The sequence below is a fragment of the Esox lucius genome, chromosome 14 (genome assembly GCF_011004845.1).
Source record: "Esox lucius isolate fEsoLuc1 chromosome 14, fEsoLuc1.pri, whole genome shotgun sequence".
In the NCBI taxonomy this organism is placed as follows: domain Eukaryota; kingdom Metazoa; phylum Chordata; class Actinopteri; order Esociformes; family Esocidae; genus Esox; species Esox lucius.
The window spans coordinates 28,465,713-28,481,538 of NC_047582.1; the positions used below are offsets into that span (position 1 = coordinate 28,465,713).

General features: G+C 40.9%; 3 protein-coding genes across 3 annotated transcripts; 2 read left to right on the top strand and 1 right to left on the bottom strand.

Moving 5' to 3' along the window:
- Positions 1 to 96: 96 nt before the first annotated feature.
- On the bottom strand, positions 97 to 7,101 carry uap1l1 (UDP-N-acetylglucosamine pyrophosphorylase 1, like 1). The gene is made up of 9 exons (XM_010904910.5): positions 6,766 to 7,101; positions 3,920 to 4,124; positions 3,527 to 3,702; positions 3,255 to 3,427; positions 2,585 to 2,778; positions 2,100 to 2,240; positions 1,781 to 1,966; positions 1,453 to 1,519; positions 97 to 831 (listed from the first exon to the last, which is right to left on the bottom strand). Exons 1-9 carry the CDS (start codon positions 7,049 to 7,051, stop codon positions 742 to 744), a joined length of 1,518 nt encoding a protein of 505 aa, XP_010903212.2. The 5' UTR covers positions 7,052 to 7,101; the 3' UTR covers positions 97 to 741.
- A 456-nt stretch (positions 7,102 to 7,557) lies between these two features.
- setb (SET nuclear proto-oncogene b) lies at positions 7,558 to 10,727 on the top strand. The gene is made up of 8 exons (XM_010904911.2): positions 7,558 to 7,825; positions 8,798 to 8,855; positions 8,948 to 9,090; positions 9,259 to 9,362; positions 9,451 to 9,564; positions 9,686 to 9,856; positions 10,088 to 10,222; positions 10,329 to 10,727. Exons 1-8 carry the CDS (start codon positions 7,756 to 7,758, stop codon positions 10,347 to 10,349), a joined length of 816 nt encoding a protein of 271 aa, XP_010903213.1. The 5' UTR covers positions 7,558 to 7,755; the 3' UTR covers positions 10,350 to 10,727.
- A 928-nt stretch (positions 10,728 to 11,655) lies between these two features.
- On the top strand, positions 11,656 to 15,824 carry wdr34 (WD repeat domain 34). The gene is made up of 9 exons (XM_010904912.4): positions 11,656 to 11,892; positions 12,645 to 12,905; positions 13,189 to 13,298; positions 13,426 to 13,583; positions 13,738 to 13,847; positions 14,132 to 14,293; positions 14,450 to 14,682; positions 15,056 to 15,213; positions 15,354 to 15,824. The coding sequence occupies exons 1-9, from the start codon at positions 11,815 to 11,817 to the stop codon at positions 15,590 to 15,592; spliced, it is 1,509 nt and encodes a 502-aa protein (XP_010903214.2). The 5' UTR covers positions 11,656 to 11,814; the 3' UTR covers positions 15,593 to 15,824.
- Positions 15,825 to 15,826: the final 2 nt, after the last annotated feature.

Genomic DNA, 15,826 nt, shown 5'->3' on the forward strand with positions numbered 1-15,826 from the left:
AAATTATGATGAACCATCAACCCCTCAAAATTTGGAGGTAAATAATACGTATACAGACTGCAATTTTCGCTCAGAAAAGTTGGGTGTAGAACACAGTAATTTCAATACTACCTTTATTTTTAACATTTGGTATACAAACGGTAAAAAGAGTCAGTATATTTTCCTCAAAATGAATAAAAAGTTGAAACATAAATCCCGGATGTAAAGTTCTCATGATTACAGTACTTGAGTTTTGCTTTTTGAAGAGCATTTAGGTTTTTCCACTTTTCCAAATGCATATCGAAATATAAATCCCAAGATAATAATATGAACAGAAATGTTTGAAATCAAAAGATTAAAAAGATAATTTGGCTTTAAGTGCTAGATCCATTTGTTATTTTTAAGCAATAAATAAAAAGTATGGAATTCAAACAAAGTGTAAATTTGGATACTTTGTTTTGAATTTCATCTTGTCATCGCCAATGCTTTCTTTGTGCTCTTAATCCCTTTTCTATGAAAATTAATGGTAATCCGAACAGTCCCTTACTGAAAATGTGGAAAAAATAAAGAATACATTTTAAAAGAAATACATGCTTTTCATATAAAGCAAATATTTGTGTATGTATACATGTATATATGTATATGACATGCATCCTTTTGAGGGGCACCATTTTGAAGTTCAGAAGGAATGAGCAGCTCATGTCAACAGGATCAACTAGTCAAGAGGTAGGTCCTATTGGATGGGAGATGTGTGCTGTAGAGCTACTGGGCCTGTAGAAGTTCCTTTGCCCTCTTCTCATCCAGCAGGAGGGGGGTGGTTAGGGCCTTCTGTCTCAGCAGCTGGTCCAAACCCTGGGGGAGACGGACATGGAGGGAGGCAGAAAGAGCAGCTTTAACTCTGCCACGCTTGACTGAGCAGTTTACATGCAGCCAAGCCTGACTGACTGAGCAGTTTACATGCTGCCATGTCTGACTGACTGACTGAGCAGTTTACATGCTGCCATGTCTGACTGACTGACTGAGCAGTTACATTCTACCATGCCTGAATGGAGTATGTGGGGAGACCATAAGGCCATACAAGCCCTTGCAATCATTTGCATGACCAATTCACTGTAACTCTTCCCAATTAAAGCAACATTTCTCCAAATTAAGAGCATGTGCAGAGCCATTAGTAATTGTAGAGCTGTGCACTCAGCTTAAAGGTTTTCAATCAAGTTTCTAATTTACATCAAGGAATGATTTATGTGTAAGTGTAAATTCATGAGGGGAAAAAGTTAATGTTCAAAAAGTACAAATTCCTAACCTACCATGAGAAAATATTAACTATTTTAGCGTAAGGTCACATTCAACAGTCTTGCATGAATTCAATACTGGACCCTGCATGTGAACTATTAATCATATTGTTAGGAACCCCAAATTGCAGGAACTGGTGAAGGAAGTGACATCACATAGGAAGTGTCATTGTGGTCTTACCTCCCCAAAGAAAGATACCAGTGGGGATATCTCACAGACTACTGGTGGGTCTTCATCCTGTGTTACCCTAAAAAATAATATTAAATAGATGGTTATCCCAATGGTTCAGGTGCGGGACAGAACAAACATTGGAATAAATGGAAGATGTCTCCAAGGTTTGAGATTCAAAAAGAAGCAAACACAAACCAACACCCTCCGATACCCATTCCGATAGCCGTTTGTTAGGGTTTTGCTTAAATAAAAATACTTTCCAGTCAATTCTCTTCTGAATTAGAATTTGTCAATTAAATTGACTGCAACCTGGGAGTTGGGTAGAGATTGCACCCACCTGGGTCTTGAAGGGAGGGGCTTCCCTTGGGCATCAAGAAAATTGGCTCCTGCAGCCAGTGCCCAGCGATAGTGCTGCGCCAGTAAGGATCGTCTGGCTGTTGTAGGGGTGTCCAAGGGTGCTCCATCAGCATTCTTCAATGGTGAGAACTCGTCCTCTCTCAGAACTTCAAATGCCACAAACTTCCTGCCAGTGAGAGATGGGAATTATGTCATATCTGGAGCTCTGGTATTTGGGAGAAATATGTTAATTCAGAGGCAAAATATTAAACATTTTAGGAAAATATTATACTAAAAATCAGTCACCAAAAATAAAACACCTTGAAAACTGAAAGACATCAAAAACAAATTTCTCCATTTTGATCCCGTTCGGTTTGGTGGGTTTCACCATGTTTCCGTCTTGATCCACAAAGGGGACTTTCTTGAGGGCCACATGCTGCTTGAGTTGGCCCTGATACTTCCTGAGGTAGGCGGATGAATGGAAAATATTACACAAGTTGTTTTTGTCCAGACAGTCATATTAGCAATGCAATATCTATATTTTAGTTAACACTTTTGGATTGCTAGTCAGTTTGTCCCATAAAAATATTTGAAAGACCAACGCAATATCACAAGACAGCAGGCAAATTGTGCAACAGTGGTAATATTCAACATATAATAATTTGATGTATTGGATTAACCAAAACCATGACACTTTCAGAGAGAGTTGTGTTCAGAAAGACTTGTCAGTTTGTGTAAGTGTTGGGCACATGACTTGTTAGGTGCCCAACACTCCCCTCCATGTGTGCCTTTTCATCTCACTCACTGTGCCACTTCGTTGAGAAAGGCCCGTGTGAAGAAGTGGTTGCAAATGTTTCCGGCGCTGTACACAAGCTCTCCTTCTGGGCCTCGCTGCTCTACCAAGTCCAGGGGGAGCTCGCTGTACTCCACCACCTGGTACACCCCCGCCACCCTGCACACCACGCCCACTGGCTCTGCTGGGTACGCCTTCTCAACCACCTGGGTGTGTCATTAGAAGTGACACCTCAGAAGCACTCCTGATAATGTGTGTATACTTACAGTTAGGAGTACCGAAAGCGGCAAGCTAAATATGGTATCCGGAATTGGTGTATTATACAAGAATTTACGAATCCACCCCTCGGCCTCCCCTACACAGTTAAAACTGGCTTTAAATCCTAAAATGGCAAACACGATTGAATATGTCGAGGACTTGAGGATTAGCGGACTAATTGAACTACTTCGATATAATCAGAAGTCTGACATACAGTAAATTAGGGACCTGTTTCACAGACACAAATTAAACATAGTGTAGGACAAAAATAAGTTCTCCACTGATCCTGATTTGTTTGCGCTAGACTAGGCTTAATCTGTGTCCTCAAAAGCAGTCTATAATGTTCAACGTGTACAAGTGTGGATTAGGAAAACATTCAAGCATCATGATTACTTTCTGGGTGTGAAGATGTCCTTTAATTTACCTTGGCACCACAGTCAGCACCTTTGCTCACGCAAAAACCAATGAAAATGGGATCAGCCATTTTGACCAGGATGTTGTCAACACAGTACACATGTAGGTACTCCACACCCCTCTTCTCCATGTCCTCAAGGACCTTGTTATCTACCAGAGCTCGGTACAGGCCACCATTTCCATCTGAAGTTAAGAGAAATGTAAAATGTTGAAAATTATTAATATGCACTGTCCCTGTGAACGCAATTCCACTTTCCAAACCACTGCATGCCACTGTCTTACCTGGTGCCATGGCAATCTTCCCTTTGTCCTGTAGAATAACCTTTCCATCAAAAGTCACAGCAGGGATCATCCTTTGCTCAAACATGACCACGTCAGAGCGATCCAGTCCAAAGTAATTATTCTCCTGGAAGAAATTCTTGGTAGGATCCAAGGTAAACTCACTAGTCATAATATACCTGATAATGGAAGAAGAGCGGAACAGATTACAGAGGAGGAAAACAGAAAGTGAAATCTCTGTCAAATTTAGAATGTTTGATATTTTCAGAAGTGTCTTACGTGCAATGAAGCTTGTTCATGAGGATACAACTCAGAAGACACTATTTGCAGGCATTGCATGGACATATTGCCAACTCATTAAATGAGGTTGCCCAGTGGAGCACCCTGAAATCTCACCATGTTACTGTGCACTTTGATCCATGCTTTGCATTCGCCAGCTCTTGTACTTTGCGGATGCGCTCTGCCTGGATTTGATACAGGGTTTTGTGGCTTGGAAGCCCCACATCGTACATTCCTTTTGGGTATGGCACTCCCAGACGAGTCCCCTGACCGCCAGCCAACAACAACATAGCAACTCGGTTCTGGGAAATTTGCAAATACCCTGAAGGTAAAAACAGTAATTACAGGATTGTGACTGACCACATAAGAACAAACTGAGAAACAAGTGTGAAACTGACATTCATCAATCACTAAACCGGTCTGACATATCAACCTTTTCTGCGGTTTGTACAGTAATACAGCTGCGATGGCCTAGCTGTTATAGGGTCAGGGTATCGGGGGTGTAAAAAAAAATAATTCTCAAACAAATACAAATAAATACATGATATGCCAAATATGTGACGTGGACTAATGTAATGTAGAACAATTGATAATAATACCTTACTGCTATCAACATACATTCATTGTTTGTTAAGCTCAAACAGTTGAGAGAGAAAAAAAAGGGTGCACATCAAGCACGGCACATACCTTCCACCTTAAAATGTGCAAAGAGGCAGTCAGCATTTAACTATTTAGTCATAAAAGTAAATGTTTAAAAGCTTTATCTCCTTTTTATAAAAGCATTTCAAATTTGCTGATAGAAATGACAACATTTTATAAACACTTTCTCACATGCCATTGACCAGCAATATTGTTATTGTTTACAAAACTTTTCTTTATTAGCAAGCAAACCAAGACAAATCTTAGTCATATTAGCAACCCATGCTAGTGGATTTACCTGTAGATCACCTCTGTTTCTAAATTTCTGATGTACATTTTCAATGCTTTGTCAGATAAAAACCCTTGTATTTGCAGTGTGCTTTGAAAATTGTGATTTCCCACCACATGCATGTGGAGTGTTCCTGGGACTTTATGGCTTGATTTTGCTCCGACATGCCATGTGAAGTGTATGCCTTTCTAAATCATGTCCAATTAATTGATTTTCCACAAATGTATTCCAATAAAGTTCTAGAAAAATCTAAAGGTCTCAAGGACACAGGGTGCATCTGTCAATTTGGATGGGTCAAACAGTCTGAATACGTACGTACAAGAGAAATTGCCAGTTCCTTCGACTTTATTGTCAGTACACGAAAACAAAATCTGCATTAGCAATGTGGCCATGTCCTTCAATTGTCATACCCCATTGCAGTTGTGAGTAGATTGACAGTTTGTTCTAGACCTGCAACTAACAACAATTTTGATAATGGATTAATCTGTTGATTACTACTTTTATTAAACAAATTATGAAAAATATATATAATCAGAGTTAGTGTTTTATTTAAAATACGTTTTCAGTGTTATCATAATATAATTTCCTAGACTGTTGGAGAAGCATTCCAGGTTACTACATGAAGCTGGTTGAGAGAATTTTGAAGGATACTGTAAATGTTATTTTCATACAAACCTATAAAATACAAATCAAACAAACAGTAATTAGCAAAAATAAATAAATCATAATATAAATTTGATTCTGCTTGCAATCGTGAGGGTGCCACACACGCATCGCACATGGTACCCTCTGTATCCTAACACCAAATGCATAGGCAGCTGATCTTCAAACAAACGCACTGCGGACTGGCTTTCCACTTTCCTTTCATCCACCACACACATTGATCAGTATGAATCTCTTCCCCAAAACAATCACAAAACACTGGGCCATCAGATATCCCTTATTTTCTCATGGCCTTGCTCTTAAAATCATAGCTTGTGACATCATAGTCAGACAGTTTGTACAGCAATAGTGCCTTCTTTTGCTCCACTAATATACGTGATATCAGAACAACTCCACCCACTGTGACCGACTGCACGCCCAAAGTCCCTTCTACCGTTCCAGACACCTCTAACTGTTCCTCCAGATATGCATCATGATTATGAAATCTCACTACTAGACCCCTTTTTTATATCTCAGTATGTTTTTCTCGTTTAGGTGGCCTAGAAATTCTGAAAAAGTTTCCAAAAACAGTAAATTTGATTGCTTTTGACTGGCTCCCCAGTAGATACAATTTGTTTCTGTCCCACTGTTTCTAGGGAAAATACGAGACTTATTTAAATGTGATGTGCTTTCAGTTCCTTACATTATATCACAAGGGAATGGTCTTGTTTAAAATATTGAACTCATTTTCTTTCCTTTCTCAATAATTACAGTTGAAGAAGTTACTTTAATTCACAGGTGCTACCCTACTAAAAATATATATTTTTTGATTACTTGTAGATTTGATGTAAACGGAAATTACTTGATGTATACATACACGATCATAGTTATCTAATGCTTGAAATGTTATTTTTTATAAACAATTAATGCCAATCACTTTTTTTGATGCAGAATTTTATCTTAAAGTTAACTTTTACTACGTAAAGTTACATTTCTTAATCGAAAACACATATTCCTAGAAAGATAAGCTAAAAAACATTTCGGCATATTTGTGCTTTTCATAGGATCTTTAGGTAACATTTGTGTCTTCTTATCCCAATGCACGTTGCACATACCTATACACAGATTGGTATACTGTTTGTTCCTTCTTTCTTGGTGTCTTGAAATTCGTTCAACAATAATAATGCAAAAAATTTGACCATTATATTGAAACGCACCCCTAGTAAATATCGAACGGTCCTTATGGCTTACCACAACATAAAATACAGTTAAACTTAATTATCAATTACACGTACACACAGATCACGTTAATAAAGAATTTACAACACAGTCAGAGATAGTATCTGCAGTGTTTAATATAATATTTTTTAGATATTTAGATTGAGAAACCTACCTTCATTTTCCCAGCAAGTTAAAGTGGTTTGATCACTCTTCCGAATGCTCCCGATGAATTCTGAAGGTACTGGCTCAATTTGCTGGTCAGCGGCTGATGCGGACTGAACATTTGCTGCAGATTCCGCGGCACGTTCACAGTGCTCGCGCAATTCATGCAAGTCTAACTGAGACAACTCGACCAGAAATGAGCTTTTGTCACCCTCAGAAAGTTCGGTCCAAAATTGCAGAATATGAGACTGTCCTGCATCTTCTAAAGTTGATTTTACTTCCTCTATTGGAAGCATTTTCACAACTTAATATTCACAGAAAAGCTAGTTTTATCATGTTACAAAGGAACAGTTTGTTACAAAGGTTCGTTTGACTTTCTCTTCCCACTACCGTTTTGTTACTACCTTCGTCATAAACTCGTGACTTGTGCAGGACTCAGGAGAAAAAAATTCTAAATACACAAAGGATGTCTTGTGATAAAATGTTAGTTGCTGGCTGTGGCTTGGCAAAGTAAAACCTCAATCTGTCCAGCAGAAATATCTGCTGATTCGCCAAAGCATGTAGAAAAACATTATTATTATTGGGTGCGGTTTTCTGTGAAAGGCTGTCTTGCTATATTACAAACATTGCGGAAAAATATGATACAGCATTCAACTGCAAACCTGGCTGTAAAGAAAAAACACTTCCTACAGTGGGAATCATGTGATAACCCCAAGGACGACACATTTTATAGTATTCGAACCCGGCCAATATCGTTCTGTTGGGGGCGGAGTTGTTCATTCCCTACTTTCGGAAGGCGCGTTCTGGTTTTTGCGAGCGCGAGAAGGCAAAGCTTGACGGTGAGGAGTGTGTGTGCATGAGCAAAGCCTCTCGTTCACGACACGCTTTATTCGCACTCTCCACTGTTCAAGGTGGAACTTGACTTTTCTCTTGTCCGGGGAGACGTCTAAACAACAGGGAATATACATTCTGACTCAAACGTCTACGGTGTTGGAAAATCATGTCAGCCTCGGCGGCGAAAGTCGGTAGAAAGGAGAACTCGAATCACGAAGGAGCGGACGAGACCTCCGGTAAGAAATGGCGGCCTCCTGACTATAACGCCATTTTCTGGTCTTATCTTGCAATACCAATTGCGTATTATTTTGTTAGATACAACACTCGTGTAGTATGCCAAAAAATAAGTGTTTATTTTGTATAGGTTTTAGTCAAAGGTGCTTTTAATGGCTCTTTCGGGACTAGTGTGGTGAGAACCGAACGAGCTAACGTTAGCCAACTGGCTAGCCTTCTATACAACGTTGGAGGCCATGTTGTGCCTTGCACAAGCTCATTCATTGTGCCACGCATGTTTGGGAGGGATGCGCGTTTAGCTATAAATTGTGTTAACATACTATGGTTAAGTACTTTTCAAACGTTACATTTTTACACCGTTGTATTATCAGCCATATAACGTTATTAGTTTACGAACTTGTCCGCAAGTTAGTAGCTAAACTAGCAAATACGATAAGTTAGCCGCTAGCTAGCATTTGTTTTTGTGAGGCCCATTGTTGCTCCGCCATCGCGGTTTGTACGCACGCATTGGAGTATTATGCCATTATAAACGTACAACATGAGGTCCTAGCATTTGTATGGATTTATAGATGATGACTGGAAAATGTTGCCAACACTTCGCTACTAGTGGTATCCACCAGAATGTAAACAGGCTGTCGGCGAGGGACAAATCAGTCCCCCCAGCGTGCGGCCCCTCTTCATTCAAACCACGCGGCCTTGAGAAACAGCAGGAAGCTGCATCAGTGCTTTTTCCTTAGTTAGAGGGCTACCGTTCGCTGCTTGATAGCTTGAAGTACAGTCCTGTGAAATATAGTCGAATGCTTGGCTACTATGTAAATCGTGAATATCGAAGTAGCCTAGGCTTAATGTATTAAAATGTATGTTTATCGTGGTTGTTTTTTCTTTTTCTTCACGGTGTTATTTTTACCGGCTCTATGTTCTGCTTGCATTCTACATTTAATTACAGGAAACGTTTTATTATTTTTATATTTCAGAAAAAGAGCAACAGGAAGCAATTGAACACATTGACGAAGTACAAAATGAAATTGACAGGTAATGGATTCTTTAATTTGTTTCGGGACTGACTTTTGTATTTACATTTGAATATTCACTAAATATGTTCCTACACATTCTCCCGTTTTTAGATTGAACGAACAGGCCAGTGAGGAGATTTTAAAAGTAGAGCAGAAGTACAATAAGTTACGCCAGCCATTCTTCCAGAAGCGGTCAGAACTCATAGCAAAAATCCCCAACTTCTGGGTCACAACATTCGTCAACCATCCACAAGGTAACTCCAGATATTATGGTCTTTTACTAGTTTGTTAAATAGTTGTACTGTTTATAATCATATTCTATATGACCACTGTTATCATACATTCACAAGTATCATTCTGGTTGTTAAATTGTTAGTATAAAATCAGTGTCAATCTACCAACACAGATATGTTTTGTCTCAGTTTCAGCCCTTCTTGGCGAGGAGGATGAGGAGGCACTTCATTACCTGACCAGGGTGGAGGTGACTGAGTTTGAAGACATCAAGTCGGGTTACAGAATAGATTTTGTAAGTATTTTGGTGCAAGTAGAGATGGCGCTGTTTAAATCATCAAAAGGGGGCACACTTTAACCACATTTGTTCCAAATCTGTTCAGTACTTTGACGAGAACCCGTACTTTGAGAACAAAATCCTCTCCAAAGAGTTTCACTTGAATGAAAGTGGGGACCCATCTTCAAAGTCAACTGAAATCACATGGAAGGCTGGGAAGGTATGTTCGTACACCTTTTTTTGACAGAGCAGGTTAAAGTTAATTATCTCATTTACATGTTCACACAATCCACTTGTGGCGTATTCTTGCATAAACCAAAACAAATTGTTGCTGCTCTTAGGACCTGACAAAGCGTGCTGGCCAAACGCCAAACAAGGCTGGTAAGAAGAGGCAACACGAAGAACCAGAGAGCTTCTTCACCTGGTTCACAGACCACTCCGATGCCGGGGCAGACGAGCTAGGAGAAGTTGTCAAGGACGACATCTGGCCCAACCCATTACAGTACTATCTGGTATGAATAAAAATAACCAGAGTAATAATTGCTGTTTACCTAGTCTTGCTTCAGTGGAACATTAAACTGTTTCTTATTCAGATTACACTGAATCCTAGGACTGAAGAACGTTTGATCTGTAAAAATATTTCATAATGTGGTGTATATGATGCCCATAGGTTCTACTGAACACGAGCAGTACTATTACTGTACTGTTTGGGACCCATTTAATATGGCCTTCAATTCCACCAGGTCCCTGATATGGATGATGAGGAAGGGGAAGGTGAGGACGATGATGATGATGAAGAGGGCTTGGAAGACATCGACGAGGAAGGAGATGAGGACGAAGGCGAAGAAGACGACGATGAGGATGGAGAAGACGGAGAGGTATTTTAGCTCTAATATTGTACAACTCCTCTGTGTAATCTGTCTGCCTCTGGTGTGAAATGCGAGCTGTTATAAGCATATGGATAAACCTGTGCTTCTTCTACAGGACGACGGCGAGGATGATTAAGCTCGAAAAGGATGTATTCCAACCTCCATCTTTTCCCCCTTCTTTCCTTTTAATCATCCTTTAACCCTAGGGAGCAAGAAGTTTGTTTTATTTTATTTTTGTATTATTTTGTGCTATGTCTCCTGTTCTACAAGCTTCCACCTGTCCATACCATGTCTTCAAGACCAGTTAATTCCCAGGCCATGCCCGCAGCAGTATCACGTGTCATAAAACTACTACACATGTCTCCTAAGACATAAACGTACTAGCATTCTGCACGTTCATCTTATATAGACTAAAATAAAGTTGAATAGCAATTTGTATGTATGATATATAAATACGGTTTCTGTTAAACTTGTGAGTTGAATAAAGATAAGCCATGGTGCGGTGATAACTTAATCATAGCATCCCTAGCTACTTTTTTTATATACATTTTCTTTAATGCGGAGTTCGGATGGGTTCCCCTGGAGTTGACACTTTCTTCGTCATGCACGGAACGCACCAGCTTGTTCCTGTCAACTGTTGTAAATGTTTTGGGGTCGGTAACTTGGCGGACACGGTTGTTATTATTATAGACCGTTTGGTGGGGGCAAGTGGGCATTTGACACATCAACATTTGGGTTTGTGTTGGTTGACTTTTCATTGTAATGTTTTACAGACACCCATGAGTTTTGAAAATTACATTTTTAATAAAAACAAAACACAAAAAAAGTCCTCTTGTAATTTTGAGCTTGGTTAATTAATAGGTTATTTAAGAGTTAAGACCCTATAGAGTCTCATGGGGAATCTACGCTGGTGTTCTACACCCTTTTCCACTGGAAAACTGTTCATGTTAACATTTAAGTGTACCAGTTTCTTTGTTACAATAAATAAATGTATACACGAGTGTTTTGGGGTAGTTTCTGAACTGTATCAACACCATTTATTAGGGGGTAAAATATCTGAGGCCAACAGGGAAATAAGTTACTGTATAAAGAGCGGTCTACTGATCAGTTGCAAGATCACTTTAAAGGATATAGAAGGATAAAGGTCATAAGGTCAACTCATGTTCTGGCCTAAATAAGCACAGCTAGAAATAGTTCAACACACCCCATAATGTTTTCACGGGATATGATCTAATATTTTTGAGAACATTCTACATTGTAATGTTTGATACTGTTTTCGACTGCAAAAATCAGATTAGTGACGTATTTGAGATGGATTGAAGTGAACGTTGTAATAGTATTAGAATAAGGCCAAAATGACGACCTTTGGACCAATAAGCGGGTAGTGCGCATGGCTAATAGGAAAAAGAAAGCTGACTGGTACTGTCCGTGTAAGTGTTTCCTAGGAGGCAGAGGTAAACGGAAGTCGTTCTCCTTGTGGAAAACTAGAGAATACTTCAAATTAATTTTACCAAAATGTAGAATCTTGTCCGATTTTATTAGTGTGCTACAACTAGAAAGCATATTTTGTCAATGACACGTATAACAACACTGTAGTAATCATGTTTAATGATGAAGCTTTGGATGCCGTTGGCTTTGAGTCACAGTGGAGGAAATCGCTGGAATTGGAACAGGAGTCGGTATGTTTTCGTGACAAAACACACGTTTTGTTAGGGTTGGTGAATGATTATTTGTGCCGCTAGCTATGTACGTTTTCATAGCTATAAAACAAGGCCATGCATCAAAATTAATCAGAGATCAGATCTATGAAAACGAACTGTAGAAGTGGATATTATATTGAAGAATATTGATAAGGGTACACAATCTACTAATGAGTGCCTTCTTTGAGCTAGCCAAATAGCTACGGTAGCTAGCGTAGAAACTCATGTCGGCAAGGCCAACAGCAGTTTTTAAATGTATCTTCTTGTACCGAGTAATCTTTTGATCAGGTTGTCAATGTTTAGTCATTATTAGTGACTTACAAATGTTAACTATTATAGGCCGATTATAGGTGGCCAATAGGGGTACGTTCACTAGTTAGGGATAGTGATGCATTCTCAGATGTCTACTATATACACATCCTGTTACACAAACCCTTCTTGATTTGTGGTAGTGATGGCCTCACCACGTGTATTGAGCTAAAGTGTGCTTTTCTGCATTGTTGTGATGGAGGAAACCCAGTGCATTACTTAAAATGTTGCTATCTTTAGAATGTATGCAAAATAAGTGTAACTGGACAGTGATGCTGATATGTTGGGTAAACAGCAGTAAGAAAGATTATCGTGCAATGCGACATTTTGAGTATGTTCTTGACAATAATCAAACCAGCCTTTGGGCCTGTTTTGACATTATGTTGGCCAAACCATTGAAGGAAATGTCTGTGGTCTTTCAGAGAGGCTGTCAAACCCGGCCTGTGCGCACAGCTGAGGCTCAAGTACAGGTACTGTTGACTTCAGATAACGGCACTCAGACAGATCCGCAAGACCACCTGGCACACCAGTTCCCACTAGAAGGTGAGCTTCGACCAACGTTTTCAGGGCTGAGCGACTTCCTGCACAGAGTGGAGGACATGATTGTCAAGGAATTGGCCAAAAATGCAAAAAGTCATGCCTTCGATGGATTCGATGTGAATTGGGAGGACCAGAATGAAACAGTAAGGCGGGAATGATAAGAATCAAATGTCCAATATCTCACAGTGTGTTTTTTGTTTTATACCTAATCAACAAGGCATGCGTTGGTGTACTATGTGGCCAATATACCACAGCGCTGGTGTTCTTAGGCACAATACATCAGGTAGGGCAATACATCAGAGACAGACTTAGCTGTGGTATATTGGCAATTCACCACATACCCCCAAGATGCCTTATTGTGATTCTATATTATTAAAGATGACAGTTATTTTACAAAAGTGGTTGTGTTTTTAATTGTGCGTAAAGGTGTCATGCAAGCATCGTCTGCAGCATCTCGTTGCCCAGGAGAAGGGTCTTCACGTTACCAGCATATCCTGGAGCTGCACAGGTTCAGTAATTGCCTGTGCATTTGGTCGGTACGTTCAGTCTCAAGACCTCAGTCATCATTCACATTTATTTGACGTCATGGTTGTGCAAATGTGGTGTAGCATTGGCCAGAACCTGAGGGGAATGGTGATCCCGTTCGCCTATCGTCTGTCCCAGGGTTGATGATGGAGACTGGAGTGCAGAGAAGTCCTGCGTTTGCACTTGGAACCTGGACCGCAGAGGCCTGAACCCCAAACGACCCAACACGGTCATAGACGTGGCGAGGCCAGTGATGTCTCTCTCTTTCCACCCCACTAGCCCCTCTCTCATTGCTGGTAGGCAGACAATTCCCTGTTGCTTCTGCCAGTGGTTTGATCGGCTGTTTAAAAAAGAAATAAATTGTAAATTGGTAATGGTAAATGTCAGGAGATAAATACAGCTGTCTTGTGTACCTCTGCCCATCTTCCATTATCCACCACCCCATCCCAGGGGGACTCTACAGTGGAGAAGTTGTGGTCTGGGACACAAACAGGACCCAGGACCCCGTTTTGGCCCAAACAGGAATGTCGACGGACGCTCATCGGGAGCCAGTGTATCAGGTATTAACATAAAATTCATTACACTAATTCACTGATACATTCTAAATTTGGTGATGGATTTGACACTATTACATAGGCCTTGGTATATAACTTTACTGCATTATAACTTGATGATAACAGGGGTGTGTTTATGGGTTGAAAACAGTAGTTGTGTTCATTAGACACCAAACAAAAGACATGATTGAAACAGATAGATACCCCGTGGAATTGTCCAGTATGTAAAAAAAAAAAAAATCCCTTTTGCAAAAAATTTCAGTGTCCAGGTGTCCTTTGTGTGTTTTCAGGTAGCCTGGGTCCCCGGACAAAGGAGAGGGGAAATGTTGGTTCTTAGTGCGGGCTCCGGGGGCAGGGTACTGCTTTGGACAGTGGATGGGGGGAGTTTGGTGCTCAGTGCCGGCTACGCCCTAGTCAGACAGCAGGTGCCTCACAACAGTTCACTGAGCAAGGTGAGACTTGAAACAGAAGCTGGAATTCCGCAAGAGAACATTCCCTGCAGAATTGGCCCTTGACATACCACAAGGAGGCGCTAGAGTGTGGCATGACCAGGCAAATCTGTTTGACATCCATCCAGTGTTCTAACTGTACGTATCTGTACTCTGCAGGGTCGTGGTAGCAGCAATGTTGGGGTCACCTCACTGGCCCTGTCCCCCTGGGACTCTGACACATTCCTGGTGGGCTCCGAAGGCGGCCTGGTCCTCAAGTGCTCCTTCTCCGCCCAAGAGCTGGCAGCGGCTCCCCCCGATGGAGAGAGTGTGGCACTGCGAGCCCCGGCCCAGTTTTCCTTCAGCCCCAGGGGAGGCCCTGTCCATTCCTTACACTACTCCCCTTTCCACAGGTGAGAAACACCATATCATGCTGCCAATAACTGATACTTTATGGAAGGTTTTACAGTCTCTAGGTTAAAGATTTAAAAGAGTAAGAACTGCACTGAACCTCTGATCCCTAATTTAGCCGTTGCGCTGTAAAAAAAAATAAAGGTTTGATGCCAAAGCCCAGCAGGCATCCAACGATACTGTATTTAAGTCTGTTGATCTTTGCTGAAGTACTCTGTTCTGATGTTACATTTGGAAGTGTCTTGCTAACTCGTAATAGCTCTCAGAAGAAAATTACTACCCTGCCACCTTAAAAAGTTAGCACAAGGTTTTATAGTACCATTATATTCTCTTAATGAATCAAAGTTCTAATGTGGTTGTCTCGTTGTGTCCAAGGAACCTGTTTGTCAGTGTGGGGACCGACGGCCTGGCCCGCCTTCACTCTCTGCTGCAGCCTGATCCTCTGCTCTCGCTCAGGGTGTCCGACTCCTACCTCTTCGGGGTACGCTGGTCACCAACAAGGCCCCTCGTTTTTGCTGCCGCCACAGGACAAGGTATCTCAACTGAGCCACAGTGTTGAAGTGGTCTGTCATTGTATGGCTCATATTCGATGTTAAAGCGTACTCAACAGCTCATCAGTTAACTTTTGGGTTTTTCCCATGCTAAGTTAAAAAGCTGATGACATTCTGCCCAGGTCTGGTGCAGATATTTGATCTGGGCCGAAAGTCCCTGAGACCAGCAGCCACCATGGATCAGCTGACGAGTGGCCAACCAGCCTACTGCATGGAATTCAATCCTTGTCAAACAGACCTCCTGGCGGTGGGCAACGCAGACGGTTCAGTCAACATCTGGCACCTTAGCACAGAGCTGACAGAACAAGGACACAGAGAGACCGCCCAGTTGGAGCAACTAGCCAATGAAGTGGCAGAGTGAGTTGAGGCAGGAAAGAGAGGGCCAATGAAATTACGAGATAACCGGCTTGTAAGGTTGCTGGCACACCTGTATGTATAGACCGTTTTAAGTATTATAGTATTTAATAGGCTTGTATCCTTTGAAACAAATAGTCATTACTCTGTTGGTACTAAAGACTGGTTATTCAGCTCTCCATTGTTCATTTTGTACTGAAATAAAGAGTGGTTTCATAATGTAATAAAAGTACAGATAACA